Below are 15,232 nucleotides of genomic sequence, written 5' to 3'. Positions count from 1 at the left end.
TTAAAAAATGGGCAGAGGATCTGAATAGATTTTTTGCCAAAGAAATACACATGGCCAACCTATATATAGAAAGATGCTCAACATCACTAATCATCAGAAAAAGGCAGATCAAAAATACAATGAGATATTATTTCGCACCTGTCAGAATGGCTGTTTTCAAAATGAGAAGAAATAACAAGTGTTCGCAAACATGTGGAGGAAAAGGAACACTTGTCCACTGTTGGAGGGAATGTAAATTGGTGCAGCGACTGTGGAAAACGGTATGGAGATTTCTCAAAAAATTAAAAGTAGAACTACTATATGATCCAGCAATTCCATTTCTGTGTATTTATGTGAAGAAAATGAAAACACCAATTAGAAAACATATGCACCCCCATGTTTACTGCAGCATTATTTACAATAGTCAACACATGGAAAAAACCTAAATATTCCTCAATAGATGAATAAAGAAAATTTGTTATATATAAACAATAGAGTACTATTCACTCATAAAAAATAATGAAATCTTGTCATTTGTGACAACACAGATGGACCTCAAGGGCATTATGGTGAAATAAGTTAGAAAGAGAGAAATACTGTAAGGTATCATTTATATGTGGAATTTTAAATGAAACAAAAACAAGCTCATGGATGCAGAGAACAGATTGGTAGTTGTCTGAGGTGGGATTGTGGGGTGGGCAAATGGATAAAAGGAGTCAAAAGGCACAAATACCCAGTTATAAAGTTATGGGGATGTAATGTACAGCATGGTGACTTTAGTTAATAATACCATTGAATATTTTAAAGTAGCTAGGAGAGTGGATCTTAAAAGTTCTCATTACAAGAAAAATAAATTTTATAACTATGGTGATGGATGTTAACTGCATTTATTGTGGTGATCATTTTGCAATATATACAAATATCAAATCATTACATTGTACACCTGAAACTGATATATTATGTCAATTATACCTCGAAAAAGTATTAGTTGTCTGTGTATATTTGACTCTGTTTATTGACCACCTTATTGAAGAATACATTCCTCTGGGCGCTAAAAGAATGTTTCTTCATTTTTGTATTAGTACAGTGGCTAGGTTTGGTGAATGTTTCCAACACATTTCTTAATAAGCAAATGATAAAGCCAGTTGATATCTTTATACTGATTTCTACATTCTCTCATGTTATGCTTTCTGTTGCCCATCTTTTGACTCATCTTTCTTTTAGCCATCTAGGCCAAATAATAACTTCTACAAGACACATCTACATTTTTCCTCAGAACCTTGTATCTCATTTCACACAATCCAATCCTATTACTTTTGTAGACTCAGGATGTGTTCACATCTGGTTGTTTGCAGATCATAACTCTTAAGTTCTCTAAAACTGAGTTGCATATTGAAACATGTTCCTAAAATCCTCTTCCTAAAGATCTTTATATTATCATTGGCAGAAGTATCATGCATTGGAAGTCTTTGATGAAACATTGAAATCAACACACAAGACTTGGCATATGTAAGACTCTGCTAAGTAGTCTCAGAATCATCTGAGTAATGAATTATAGAAATAATACAATGAAAGAATTCTGGAGCTTTGTAAATCAGCAAGAGAAAAAAGTACTTCAAGAGTGTAAAGTTGAAAAAAAGGAAATGTTCTCCTCTGTTCTCTCTCCCTCACATCCCAGTCAAAGGAACAGGAGCAGAAGGGGTTAAATAAGTCAAATATAGTTGACCCTTGAACAACATGGGATTGAACTGCATGGGTCTGCTTATACATGGATTTTTTTTTTTCAATAAATATTTGTACTGTTTTTGATCTGGAATCTGTGGATGCAGAGGGCCGACTCTGTGCACTGATCTATATCCATCGTATATAGGGGACTTGAGCATCTGCAGATTTTGTATCCACTCAGAGTTCTAGAACCAACCCCCATGGATACCGAGGGACAACTTAAGTTTTAGGGGAGTCAAAAGTTATATGCTGATTTACTAGTGCATGAGAAGGTCACTGCCCCTGACCCCTACATTGTCCAAGGGTCCACTCTATTTACTTTTTGTCTGAAAATTTAATCTCTTTATTTGGCTTTTTTCGAGCTGAGCTACAACCAATATTTTTTAAATTGTTGTTTTCTTGTAGGTGCAAGCCAGTTATGATGTAACACGCTATGAAAATATTTTCTCATTCTTCTGGATTTTGGAGCAGCTTCTTCAAAAGGAAAATGAAGAAGGCAGCACTTCAAGTATAGGGCATGATGACCAAGAAATCAAGAAATTTCTTCAGAAGCATGACGAAGCTATTTTCCAACTCTCTGATTCATTTCCTTTATTTACTTTTTATTTATGGAGACTCCGCATTCTCTTGAACTCCACAGAGATAGAAACTGTTGAGAATAACTCATTTTCTTAGCAATTTACCAAATATCAGAAACATACTAATGTTGAATATATGAAGATCTTGTACTTAAAATGTTTTCAAAAATATTTTTAAATTAGCATTTTAAATGGATCTTTAAATATAATCATTAATTAAATTTAAGTCTTAAATTGTGTATAAAAGATTGAGTCATATTTCTATACTAGAATTAGCCAGTATCAGCCTTATTCTAACATAACTGTATTTTACAATATGTCACTCAATACGTTCTTGCTCTATTATTCCATAAAATGGACCATTATTTGTCTATATCATAAAAGATATTTACATTTTAAAATATTTCCATGTAATAGATACTAAAAAGTAACAGAAGAGATCTTAAATGTTTTATTGCTTTATCAACACAATATTTAAAGTGGTTGTAAATTAGATTAACTTTTTCTTACATAGTTTCACTTATATCACTGTCTGTCATCTTGGAGGGGACCCACATAGGAAAAAAGTCTTTAATGTTTGTAAAAGTAATTGCTTTTAATTTGACATAATCAACATATTTTTCAAATAATTTTGAAAATATTAATTAGTTGTTTAAATGTTGTTTGTTTTTTCAAAAAAATGTTTGTTTTGATTCTGTTGATTATCGATAATATTCTTCTTATTATTAAAATAATAGAAATTTAGTTAAGTCATATGTAATAAGTCATTGAAGAAATTTTCACAAATTCTTACATCTGTCCAGAAATATAATTCATACTGACTAAAAGTATATTTATACTTATTAAAGGTATTGGTTGAATTTTTCAGTTACATGGTTTCATTGACTTTTTTCCAATTATTAGAATCATAGCCAACTAGCTTAATGAGCACACATTATATACTTTCCTATAGCACAAGTTAAGGCACAGTGGATACGAATTTGCTTCATTATGTGTGATGTTGTTTCATAAATTAATTACCATTCCTAAATGCCATTGGTATTTTTTTAATGTATGTAAAATCATATTATTATTTGTCATGGTTATTTTTGGAGTTATTTCTAGCTTTCTAGAAAAGATAAAGCCTTTTTTTATAATTCCGAAACCCAATGCATGTATCAATCAGTGATTGTTAAGTAACAAAAAGCCACCAAAATCTCAATGACATACAAGCAGTACTTATTTCTCAGATGTTTCTGGGTCTCTTGGGGATCAGCTCATCTGAACTGGACTCTGCTGGAAAGCTCTACTCAGGTTGCAGATTCCACTGGGCTAGGCTCCTTGTAAATTGGGCTTTGGTCTCTTTCACATGTGTACATTCTGAAGCCCAAGCTGAGAGAAGAAAGCACCTACTAAGGAGAAGTTCTTCTGTGGCAATGGCAGATTGGCAGGAGAAAAGGGGCTAGGCAGAGAAATGTCACACCAAGCCCAGAGTAAAGGGACAGGGACGTATCCCCACTTTGAATGAGAGAACATGTGAAGTTACATGATAAAGGTCATGGATACAGGTAGAGAGTTGTGGCAAATTATTTACTCCACCACCCATACTAGTGAACACAAGAAGGATATTCCAGATCCTGAATTAGGAGGTATTTTTCTAATATTTGATACCTGGGATTTATATAAATCAGTTGATGACCTTACATAAAAGCCACTACTCATCCTCTCTCTTCTGTAATTAGGCAAGTTTAGTAAATACGCAAGCAACAGCAATGGCCCTTTTCCACTGAAGTCAGCCAACATAATCATAATGATCCTAAGAAGCTTTCTGTAACTAGAACAGATTTCTTAATTCCAGTAGTCTTCAAAGCTTCAAGGTCTGAAAATTAGCCTAGGAAATATATTGATTATAGAACAAACAAGATGTTGGGATCATCATTAATATATAAAATGGAGATACGTTTTATTTCCATTTGGTATTATTTTTATGTAAACACTAAACTTCAGTCAATTATATGATACCTAACACTTCATTATTCTGTGTTTCAGTCTGTAACAGTGTTAACTGTGATGTAAATTTAGCATTGAGGTCTAAATGTCCTGCTGGTAAAATGAGAGAAAATGAGACTTTTTTATCTATGTATTTCAATAAAGCATTGAAAGATAAAGAATGAATGATTTAAACTAGAATTATGAATATTGTAACAATTAAGATTTAGTTAATGTCTAACTTTACAATTAAGATTTTGGGGATAAGAATAATGGAGACCATAAAAATTGAGCAGTGCTGAAACTGGATATAAGATGGCCTGGGAAATAAAAAGGACCATAGAACAGTCCTAAAAATGGAGGAAATAATAAAAATGATAATAAATGCTGGAAATGAGTATTTATTTAAAATAAATACTCACATAGTATTTATTTTATATATGTAAATAGATATTACACATATTAATATTTAACATTACTATGACATCAATTTATTACATATATAAATTATATATATTTATATGTCATATTATTATATATAATTACATACATTATTAGTAATAAATAGACACTAGGCACTGATCTAAGCATTTTACATGTTAACTCATTTGATTCTCCTAACAACACTACGTGATAAGTGACATGATTTCCATCTTAGAGATGAGGTACTCAGATAAAGGAATGTCAAACAACTTGCCCAAGTTCATACAACCAGGAAATGGAAGATTTAGGTTTCACCTTCAGGAATTCTATCTTCCCAGTGCACACTCTTAATTACTGTGATTCACTGTCTGTTCAGTGCACTTCATGAAACTCTCACACACTTCTTTGCAATTGTCATCAAAGCTTTGTATACCCTAACTACAAATCTTATAGCACGGCAATTCCATATTAGCTTGTTTTGGATTCTTCAACCCCTGCAAAGCAGCTGTCCTGTCTACTACCATCTCAGAGCTACAGCATATTTGTCCTTTTCTGGATTGTAGCGTTTTACAATAGTCAAGACTCTTTAGGTAAATTACAGATAATCTTCAAATAATAATATTCTAAAAAGTTCACCTCTCGCTCTAAAGGTGGCGTGGGTGGATTATCAGACAGCATTGCTCAGCCCAGTGGAGAGAAGAAACAAATCTGGTTGTTTTATCCTTGGATCTATAGATATTGCTGGTATTTTAAGTAATTCTTTCATAAACTATTGTATTTTTCATTCATATTTGTTGGCATCCTACAGGTAAGGGAAGTATATTCCTAGGGAGTCAAGTAAAAAATCCATTTACATTTTCAGATTTTTATGTACATTTGTAGATTTTTTAAAAATATTGACAGCTCTGGCTTATGATGATCTGGTTTCATTTATTCATCAAATATTAAGCACCAACTTTGTATGCAAATCAATTATTTGCATATATAAAAAATAAGCATACAAAGTTTTATATTTTATCAGACTTATAAGACAGAATTTTCTTTTAGAGTTCAGTATTAATGACCCAAAAATGTCAATAGTTCGTATTTGCTGAAGGAGATAATTAGGGAGATAATATTGAATATTGGAGAAAAAAAAAAAGATATAGGATTTTTATTACCTGAAAGTCAATTCGTTCATTTTAAATTATCTATAGAAGTTGGGCAACACTAAATTTATCTGGCCAATGAATTATCTGCTCCTTTAAGAACTGCCAAAATATCAGAGTATGATTGACATACGGGAAATGACATCCTTTTTTTTGTTTGTTTTTCTTTTAATATGAAGAGTTCTCTAGTTTTGAGAATCAATTATTAATAGGAATCAAAGCTTGTAAAAAGAAAATATGAATATAACATTCAAGACACTGAAATAATTTATTTTATAATTCGTAGGTATATATACTCTGAATTTGCAATATTTTCTTCTAATATTTTAATATAATTTTTGTTGGAGCTGCTTAACTGGTTGGCGGATTCTGTTATATTTCAGTTGGTCGTTGTGTTTCATAGCCAATCTATTGGGGCATCAAGATTTATAGATAACATTAAATTCAGTAGTCTCTGATCTATATAGATAAAGCTGTGTTTCTCGAACTTGGTCCCTGGTCCAACAGCATCAGCAACACTTGAGAGCTTGTTAGAAACACAAATTCTAGGGGCCCATCCCAGACCTACTTCATAATCAGAAAGGCAAGGGTGGAGTCCAGAAATCTGTGTTTTATCAAGTTCCCTAGGCGACTCTGATGTCCGCCGAAGTTTGAAAATCACTGCTATGATCATTGTTTTTACTGAACAAGGGGGATTAATACATATAAAATCATTCAGAAAGTGGAAATTCAATCAACCCAAATTGATTAACTGAATTTTTTTAACTTTTCCTGTTTGTGCCTTAAAGTTCCAAAGGAGGATTTAGGAGAATTTAATTATTCATGATTTACTTAAAATCAGTAGCAAATTTATAAATATATCAGCCGAACTTAATAACACTTTAAATAATTCTTTCCACTTAGCTTTTAGTTCCTTTAATAAAATAATGATTCCCTATTGGTGGAATTTTAAAAAAAATTATTATAATTCGAGTTTAAGAGATATAAATTAATTACAGCTTTCTGCATTAGTCCTGATATACAGTGATGAATATGCAGAGATGCAGACATGATGTTACTTTACTCTTAGGTTCAAATATTAGATACCCCAAATAATATCAGAATGTTTATCACTATTCCTGGAGATATTTTTTTTTATATATACATATGGTAAATATATCTTAGTTATAAATATATTATTCTATTTATGAATCCTACAGATGAAATTCTATCTTTTTTCGATCCTTTTGAAATATGGTAGGATATAAATAAATAATAAACAATTGCCTGTTCTCAACTCTTGTGCTTATTTCCACCATGTTGAGTCTCACCCACATTGAGATGAGCTCCAGAGCTGAGTAAGAACAGCACCCCTGACAAGATGAGAGAACAGAGCTATCACTGCTTTTAGATTTAGATTTAACCACTAAGATCTTTTCATGAATGATTAATCATTTCAGGAATAATAGAAACACTAAACAGTCAACCAGCAGGGAAATGATGCATCTGTTCTTTCTTCAATCTCAAAAACACACTCAGTCCAATAATCATTTTGTAAAAAGAAATCCAAAACTCTTGAAACTAATGTTAAAGTTTGAAAAAGTCTCCTTTCTTATATTTTACCTCATAGTCTTTTAGAGGCCCCACCACAAGCAGTGGCTACACCATTGTTGCCTTTTTGTCCTAATTTGCATCAAGGACTTGGATCAGGCCCTAAAAATGCCCTGGCATGACCTTCCTCTGTAGAAGTACTCCAGAGCCAGGGTACTCCCCTGAGAGGAATTACTACAGGCCTTTAAAATATGTGGCTTGTCCTCTTCCAGAGTGGCCCATGACCAAAAAGTAGCATTCACCACAGCTGACCAGGCACCTTTGATTGCAACTTGATAAAGTCTACAATAGAGTATCAGAGACTGGACTGAGAGATTATATCCACTTCAGTTATAAACAACAATCAGAGCTAAAAGCAACTTTATATAAATGTGAGAATGTCTCCAACTCCAAATGAATATACTGATATTATTTCCATGTGAAAACTTCAAAATAATAATTTCTGAGGCTAGTATGATCTTGGCTAATGAGGTACTTTCAATTAGAATCTCTTCTACACGTCATATAACCCATGTGCCTTTGCGCAACCACTTTATTAAGGCAAGAATTAACACCTGGCATTGACCCCCTGGTATATGCTAGGTACTCTGCTAAGTTCTTTAAATTTATTATTTTGTGTATTTCTTCTCACAGCTTCATGAGATAAGAATATTATTATCCCCAGTTAGATGAGGAAGCATGCACAGAACATGTAAGTAATTTGCCCATGGTCACAGGGTGGAAAAAATAAAAATCAGTCAGCATTTAAGCAGGCAACAAGCAACTAAGTCAACAGTTTGTATTCTTAGCCCTCAGTTACCCACAGTTGCCATGTCCTAACTCAGCAAAAGTAGAAACTGACTGCAGAGAATAAAGTTATCCTGTCAGTAAAACTCCAGTTTGCATTCTTTTTAAAGATTTCTTTTTAGACATATGTCTCATGCACTTGTGATAATTATAGTGGTGCAAAATTTACACTCTATTAGGCAAAATTGGATGGTTGAAATATTCCTTTATATTTGGAAGAATAAAAAGTGCAGTAAGATGCCAGAGATTTCCAAATGGTGGCATTTATTTAAACAAAATAGATAAAAATTCTACTCTGGTATGTGATTATTTTGTAAGCCAGTATGAGTAACACTTTCTGTGGATAATGGAAGTTAAATCTTTCAAAATGCCAGCATCAAGATCAGACAACCATATATGGATTAGAGTTAATTCTTAAGTCTTACACATGGAAATAAATAATACATGTGAAGCACAGTTTCTTTACACTGGCTCTAAAATCATACATTTTTATTGTAAGTGTGAAGAAAAAATATTTCATGATTAGAATTGATCAGTATGATCCTGTTGACAATATTTGACATTTCTAAACCATTTTATGAGGTTGAAAGAAATGTCTTTATATCTTTATAACTCTTTATATCACAAGGGAAAACATATAAATAAATACATAATTAAAAATATCTCAGTGATATGTTTCCAAAAAACTTTAGGCAGCTCTCATTTACTCATTTTCATTTGATCTGAGGAAAAGATATGTGAGAACTTTTCCTTGCACTCTGCCTTGTCAATCAACACGACATCCCAGTTTTGTTTGAAAGCCTTTCTGTTTTTACCATATTGAAACAACAATAAAGCCCAGAAAAAAAAACACATTGTAGAAGGCAGAGATGAATGGAAAAAACAGAGGGCCATCATTGGCCCAGCTATCTTGTAACGAAAGACAAATTTCATACTCTAATTTTCTCGTCATAATATAGAGCAGGTGTCCCTAACCCCTGGGCCTTGGACTGGTATCAGTCTGTGGCCTGTTAGGAATCGGGCCGCACAGCAGGAGGTGAGCAGCAGGCCAATGAGCAAAGCTTGATCTGTTTTGTAGCTGCTCCCCAGTGCTAGCATCACCGCCTCAGCTCTACCTCAGATCATCAGGCATTAGATTATCATAAGAGCACTGGTCCTGGTGCCAAAAAGGTTGAAGGCCGCTGATTTTCAGTTTTAAAGTGTAAAGAACAAAGAGTGTCCGTATTTCTGCCAAGGAAATGTGTTTCTTCTGAATATATACATAAATGATTAGACCAAAATTGTTCAATGTAACTATCTATTATTACTAAATATTACTACCCAACATAAGGAGTTTTGTCTCTTCTCTAATGGTCTTCATGGAGGTCTTTCAGTGATAAACTTATTTACACATTAAACAAGGTCTAGTACTTAGAGGTAAGAGGGTATCACTCTATCCCTGTTCAATAAATAAAATGTCTATTTCTTAATTGTTAAAATATTATACAGGATAATCTCACCACAGGATTGTTTGTGTGAGTGAAATGAAATAAAGTGAAAAGCACTTTGTGAACTCTAAAAGAAAAATAATAGTAATAAGAAGAAGATTACAGTATTTATTATGTATCAGGTACTCTTGTAAGCACTTTACCTGTATTTTCTCATTTAATCTTCATGACAACCCTATAAAGTAGGTAACACTATTATTTTTATCAATTCCATTTTACAGATGAGCATACAGGCACAGAAAGGTTAAATGATTTGCTCAGAGTCACACAGCTAGCGACAAAGGCAGTATTAAACAAATTTTATTCATACCTATTTCCTTCTATTCCAAGCCTTCTACATTAATTCTTAGATTCATAGCTGAGCCTTACTGAAATGCAGTCACTGCCTGAATCTCTTCCCATTCAATTTTACTTAATGGTGACTATGATGATCATGATAATCAATAATGTTAGCCATAATTTCTGTGTGCTAGAACTGTGCAACATACTTTATTATAGTCTATAATTTAATTTGCTGACCTGCCATAGACAAATCAGTCTTTGAGGTCCTGAGTCACTGAAATGCAGAACTAGTAGTATAGTTAAGATACCACTTTCCTACCAAGCAGTGAGCTCTGGAGTTGACTTTCTGTGCCTGCACCCGAGGCAGACAATCCTTTGGGTGTGGTTTATATGCCTGGCTTGCTGCTCTGTCTCCTGATTGTCATTCTGGTTCCCTTTGAATCTGGCTCCTGGTCCTGAACGCTATCAGGATAGTGGACATTAGTTCTCCTGCTTTTGCACATAATATCTTAATTTTCTTTTATGAATGTCCTCACCCCATTGTGCACAGTCTTTTTTAACACTAAAAAATAAAAATAAATAAATAAAAAATCAAGGTGCCTTTTTTCCTAGTTGAAAGGTGTTTATGTGATACAAGTTGAGCCATTTAGAAAACTCCCTAAAATTTGAATCCTGTACAAATCACTATGGAAACAATATGGAATTTTCTCAAAAAACTAAGAACTGATCTACCATATGATCTAGCAATCCCTCTACTGGGTATCTACCCCAAAGACTTGAAAATATTTTTCCAAAAAGATACATGCACATCAATGTTTATAACAGCATTAGTTATGGTAGCCAGGACATGGAAACAACTGAAGTGTCCTACAATAGATGATTGGATAAAGAAGATGTGGTACATATATACAATGGAATATTAGCTATAAGAAGAGATGAAATACTGCTATTTGTTACAAAATGGATGGATCTTGAGATAATCATGCTAAGTAAGATAAGCCAGACAGAAAAAGTTGAAAACTACATATCACTTATATGTGTAATATACATCTAAAAGCAACAAAAAATATGACAAACAGACGCATGAACAGTGGACTAGTGGTTGCCAGAGGGAAGTGGGGAAGGGAGAAGACTGATGGGATACAAGGGGTCAAATATATGGTGACAGAAAGAAAACTTCATTTATTATTTCCTGTGAGGTGATTTTGGTGGTAATTAGAAGGACTAGGCAAGCAATACAGCCCTGATACTGATTGCTACATTATTCTACACATTTGACACTATATAAGGCCTCTTCCTCTATATCTCACCAGTTCAAGAGAGTGAAGAAGGAGGTTATCAAATGGGGAAGAGCATCAGTGTATGAAAATAAGGAGTATGAAAATAAGGGCACAGCTTACTTTTGCTTCAATTTCCAGAGTCACTGTTTATTGTGGCTGCTTCAAATCTTTAATCATTCAAAGAACAGATAAACCCTTTTTTGGCTCATGGTTACTTCTGCTGACAGTACAAAGGGTAATTCATGGCTAATGCTAATGTGCATTTAAAGGGATTTTAAGGGGAATATTTTATCTATATTTTCTTTTCCAAATGGGGCAAGGGAAGCATAGCAGTAAATGTGATCAATTATGCCAGAATGATGACAGAATTTATTAATAGTCCAAAGGACTATCATCATGTCACACTGTTACTCAGAGGGAATATGGAAAATCCATTAGAATGTCAAAAAGTATATTATAGAAGCAATGTTTACAAGAAGAGTATTCTTCTGAACAGGCAATTACATAACAAGAACTAGATTGGATCCCTGCTGCCAAAAGATTCAACATGATTTGACTTTCACCAGCTTCACTTTTGAAAATAAAGTTGCTGGCATTGTAGCAATTGTGGAAATGATAAAGTAGGTAGAGAAAAAATGCAAAAGCATTTAGTACATCACATTTTAGAAAACATTGAAAATCTAAAAAGTTAAAATAATGTTTAAGAAGGCAACAAGTAATATAGTTATGGATATTATAATGAGTTATTTTAATGAGTAAATAACTTTTAATGAGTAAATATTTAAAATATTTCCAGATATAACTGATTTTAATGAGTAAATAACTTTTAATGAGTAAATATTTAAAATATTTCCAGATATAACTGATCCTTGTCCATCTCCTTACAGCATCATATATTTGCCAAATGTTGGTTATAACTGTGTTATAACATGATTTACATTTAATATGATTTACTTCTCAGTGACTACAAAGAAACAGTGTCATGACCAAATGAACTTTTCAAAGTACAAGCCCATTTATAAGTAATTTTTCTACATTCATTTACTCTTGAACTCTTTCAAGCCAACTATAGATCATATTATTTTCATAACACTATTGAAGAAGCAACAGTCTATTATTTTTCCTCTTATTTCAATTTAGTTCAGTTTTAAATTATGATATCTGAAGCCTGACAAATAAGCACAGCAATTTTAACAAGTATCCTATCATGCAGTAATTGCACTTCTAAGTATATATCCAGAAGAAATCCCTGCATATGTGCAAAAGGGAAGATTTATTAATTCAAGAATGGTCATAGTATCGCTGGTTATAATAACAAAATTCCAAATGCTCATAAATCAGAAAGTGGGTGAATAAAATGTTATCTTTGCTCAATGAAATAATATCCAGCAGTTAAAACAAATGAACTACTGTGATATTCAGAAATCTCAATGAAAATGAAAAATAAGTCAATCCCAAAGATGATGTAGCATGGAATCTTTTTCACAGAATTAAAAATAATTAAAATAAAATATATACTTTCATGAATGTATATATGATAAACTATATAAAATGGGAATTTGTGAAATAATGAAATTGATTTAGAATGATGCAAACTTCAAGTTTGCAAAAAGAGAAAAGATTAAATGAATCATACGGTTAGATAAAATGAATCATATTTTCAAGGACTTCCTAGATTTTGTTTTATATTTGTGAATGGCTATTCTATTATAAAAAGATAATAAAGGAAATAAAGAAAGGAGAAAGAGAGGAGAAAGAAAAGCAGTTTATGGAAAGACAGAGTGTAGCCTGACCCCAGGACCATGATTAATCCAATTCTGTGCACCCACAAAACAAAAACAAATATACAAAACAACAATAATAGAACAAAGTGCAAAACTTCTTTATAGAGGAGTTATTTTTGGTGAAAAATACTGGACTTATTTCTTTACCTTTTGCAAATTGAAAAGAAATTGAATTGTACACTATAGTGTCTTTTTAGCCAAATATAGAAGGCATTTAATAAATAGCTTCAAATTTTACAAAAGCATCTTAAATTAAGCCTGTTTTGTACTAATTCTGATTAAGTCTCATTTGATTATTCATACTAAGAAACAGGCAATCCAGATACTTTGGCCGTAATTCAAGGCCACTAGCATACCTATGAAGTGGTCGTGTCACTCTGATTCTATATTACCCTGAGTTGGTGGATTTGTTTGGTCATGCAAGGAGATAAAATAAAGTTCCACCAGAATCTCAAGTGGGAGCTAACTTGAAATAAAGGCAAAGTTTGCTGTGAAGCAGTGTTAAAAAAATGTCTAATTCCTTTACAACTTCTGTTTTGAATGATATGGGTTACATAATATTTGAAGAGAAATGTTAATTTTACATTCAATTACATAATATTTGAGAAGTCAAGAAACTTTGTAACATTTAAAGTCCATTAACTTTCTGATAAAACACTCATAAGTATTCATTAAATACTAACAATAAAAGGGATCTACTCTCCCTATTCAAAAAAGAAAAAACAATGTGAAAATATAGAATACGTTAGAAGTTATATAGATGGAAATATCTCAGACATGTGCTATTTTAGGAAATTTAACTTTATATCCATAGAAGACCATTTTACTTCCTCTGTGTTACTTCCATCACTTTAAATTATAGATTACTTTCCAGACACCGTAACCAATACCCTTTGTTATAGTGTCTTTGGATAATAGGAAACATCATATAAAAGTAAATTACTGATGTACTCAGCACTATTCTAGCATTGGGAAGTAAAATCCTCATGTGCTGAGAAATATAGTTTTTTGTTTGTTCATTTGTTTGTTTTGTTTGCAACCATCAAATGTTAAATGCTGGTTGATTGCTTTGCTTATTCAATGGATTGCTATTATCTGCTTGGGCTCTAGGAGCACAGTTATTTGTTGGTCATGTTAAGTACTAGTTATTGTTTGTTATTAGCTACCTCTCTGAATGTTTCTGTAGCTGGATGAGTAGGTAGGCCTAGACTCTCTAGCTGGTCCTAGTATCAATGACAAGATGAAAATACAAGGTCACTAAATTACTTGAATTAAATTTGCAACCCCAGTTTAATATTTTGTGAGAAATATTTTTGAACCATTTCCCTACATTATTCAAGATGCAGAAAGTTGATTCTCAAAACCAATATATTTTCACACAGCTTTACCTTCATCCTGAGTAGTCACTCCTCCACCTTACATGTATCTCAGTCCTCAAGTCTTCCAAGCATTTAATCAAGGGGTGCCTTCTCTATGAAACAGTCTCCCTCTTCCTTCTTTATTTCCTTTATTTTCTTTTTATAATAGAATAGCTGTTCACAAATCTAAAAGGATTGATCACTTCCTGCTCTGTGATTCCATTATAGCCTGTACTGAGTTTCATCGCAGTGTGTGCATATCTATGTCCTCCCTGACAAAGACAGTGGCAAATATAGCTACAGTTTTCCAACTCAGGATGAGTGCTGTGATCCTTCTTCCACATCCTACACCCATTTGCTGAATATTCCTGGAGAAATCACATAGGAGGGCCTAATTGTGCCATTATATATTCATTGTTATTAATTTCAACATGGCTGTACACTGAACCTCTTCTGTTTTTCTCATTACTTAACTCTCATCTCTGCAAGAACTCTCTCAAACCACCTTTTCTTTCCTTAGATCTCTGACTTTTCATTTGCCCTCACTCACAGCAAATAACCTTGCCCCATACTTTGCATAGAAACTTGAAAAACAAGAATTAAATTCCTGCAACCAAACAGAAACCTGTCCATCATCTACAACCATCTTCTTATCTTTATCAACTTTGTAATAAAGATATGGTTGTCTCCTCCTATAAAAGGTGATGCAGCTACTTACATTATGCATCACATTCTATGTTGAATTTGGCTCATATCTCCTTTATCTTAAACTTTTTCTCCAGTGATTTTATAGATTCCACTGGAATCAGTTTTCTCCAGTGATTTTATAGATTCCACTGGAATC

The 15,232-nt window shown here is 32.8% G+C and overlaps 1 protein-coding gene across 1 annotated transcript in view; it reads left to right on the top strand.

Annotated features, from left to right (window-relative positions):
• MEI4 (meiotic double-stranded break formation protein 4) overlaps positions 1-2,379 on the top strand; it is a 152,360-nt gene extending 149,981 nt beyond the window's left edge. The window contains exon 4 of the mRNA XM_011364921.2: positions 2,110-2,379. Coding sequence (XP_011363223.1) covers positions 2,110-2,379 — 270 coding nt within the window. The remainder of the gene's footprint in view (positions 1-2,109) is intronic.
• Positions 2,380-15,232: the final 12,853 nt, after the last annotated feature.

This window comes from Pteropus vampyrus, unplaced genomic scaffold, assembly GCF_000151845.1.
Source record: "Pteropus vampyrus isolate Shadow unplaced genomic scaffold, Pvam_2.0 Scaffold102, whole genome shotgun sequence".
Taxonomy (NCBI): domain Eukaryota; kingdom Metazoa; phylum Chordata; class Mammalia; order Chiroptera; family Pteropodidae; genus Pteropus; species Pteropus vampyrus.
The sequence above is the reverse complement of the archived record's forward strand: the minus strand, read 5'-3'. Positions and strand labels throughout refer to the sequence as shown.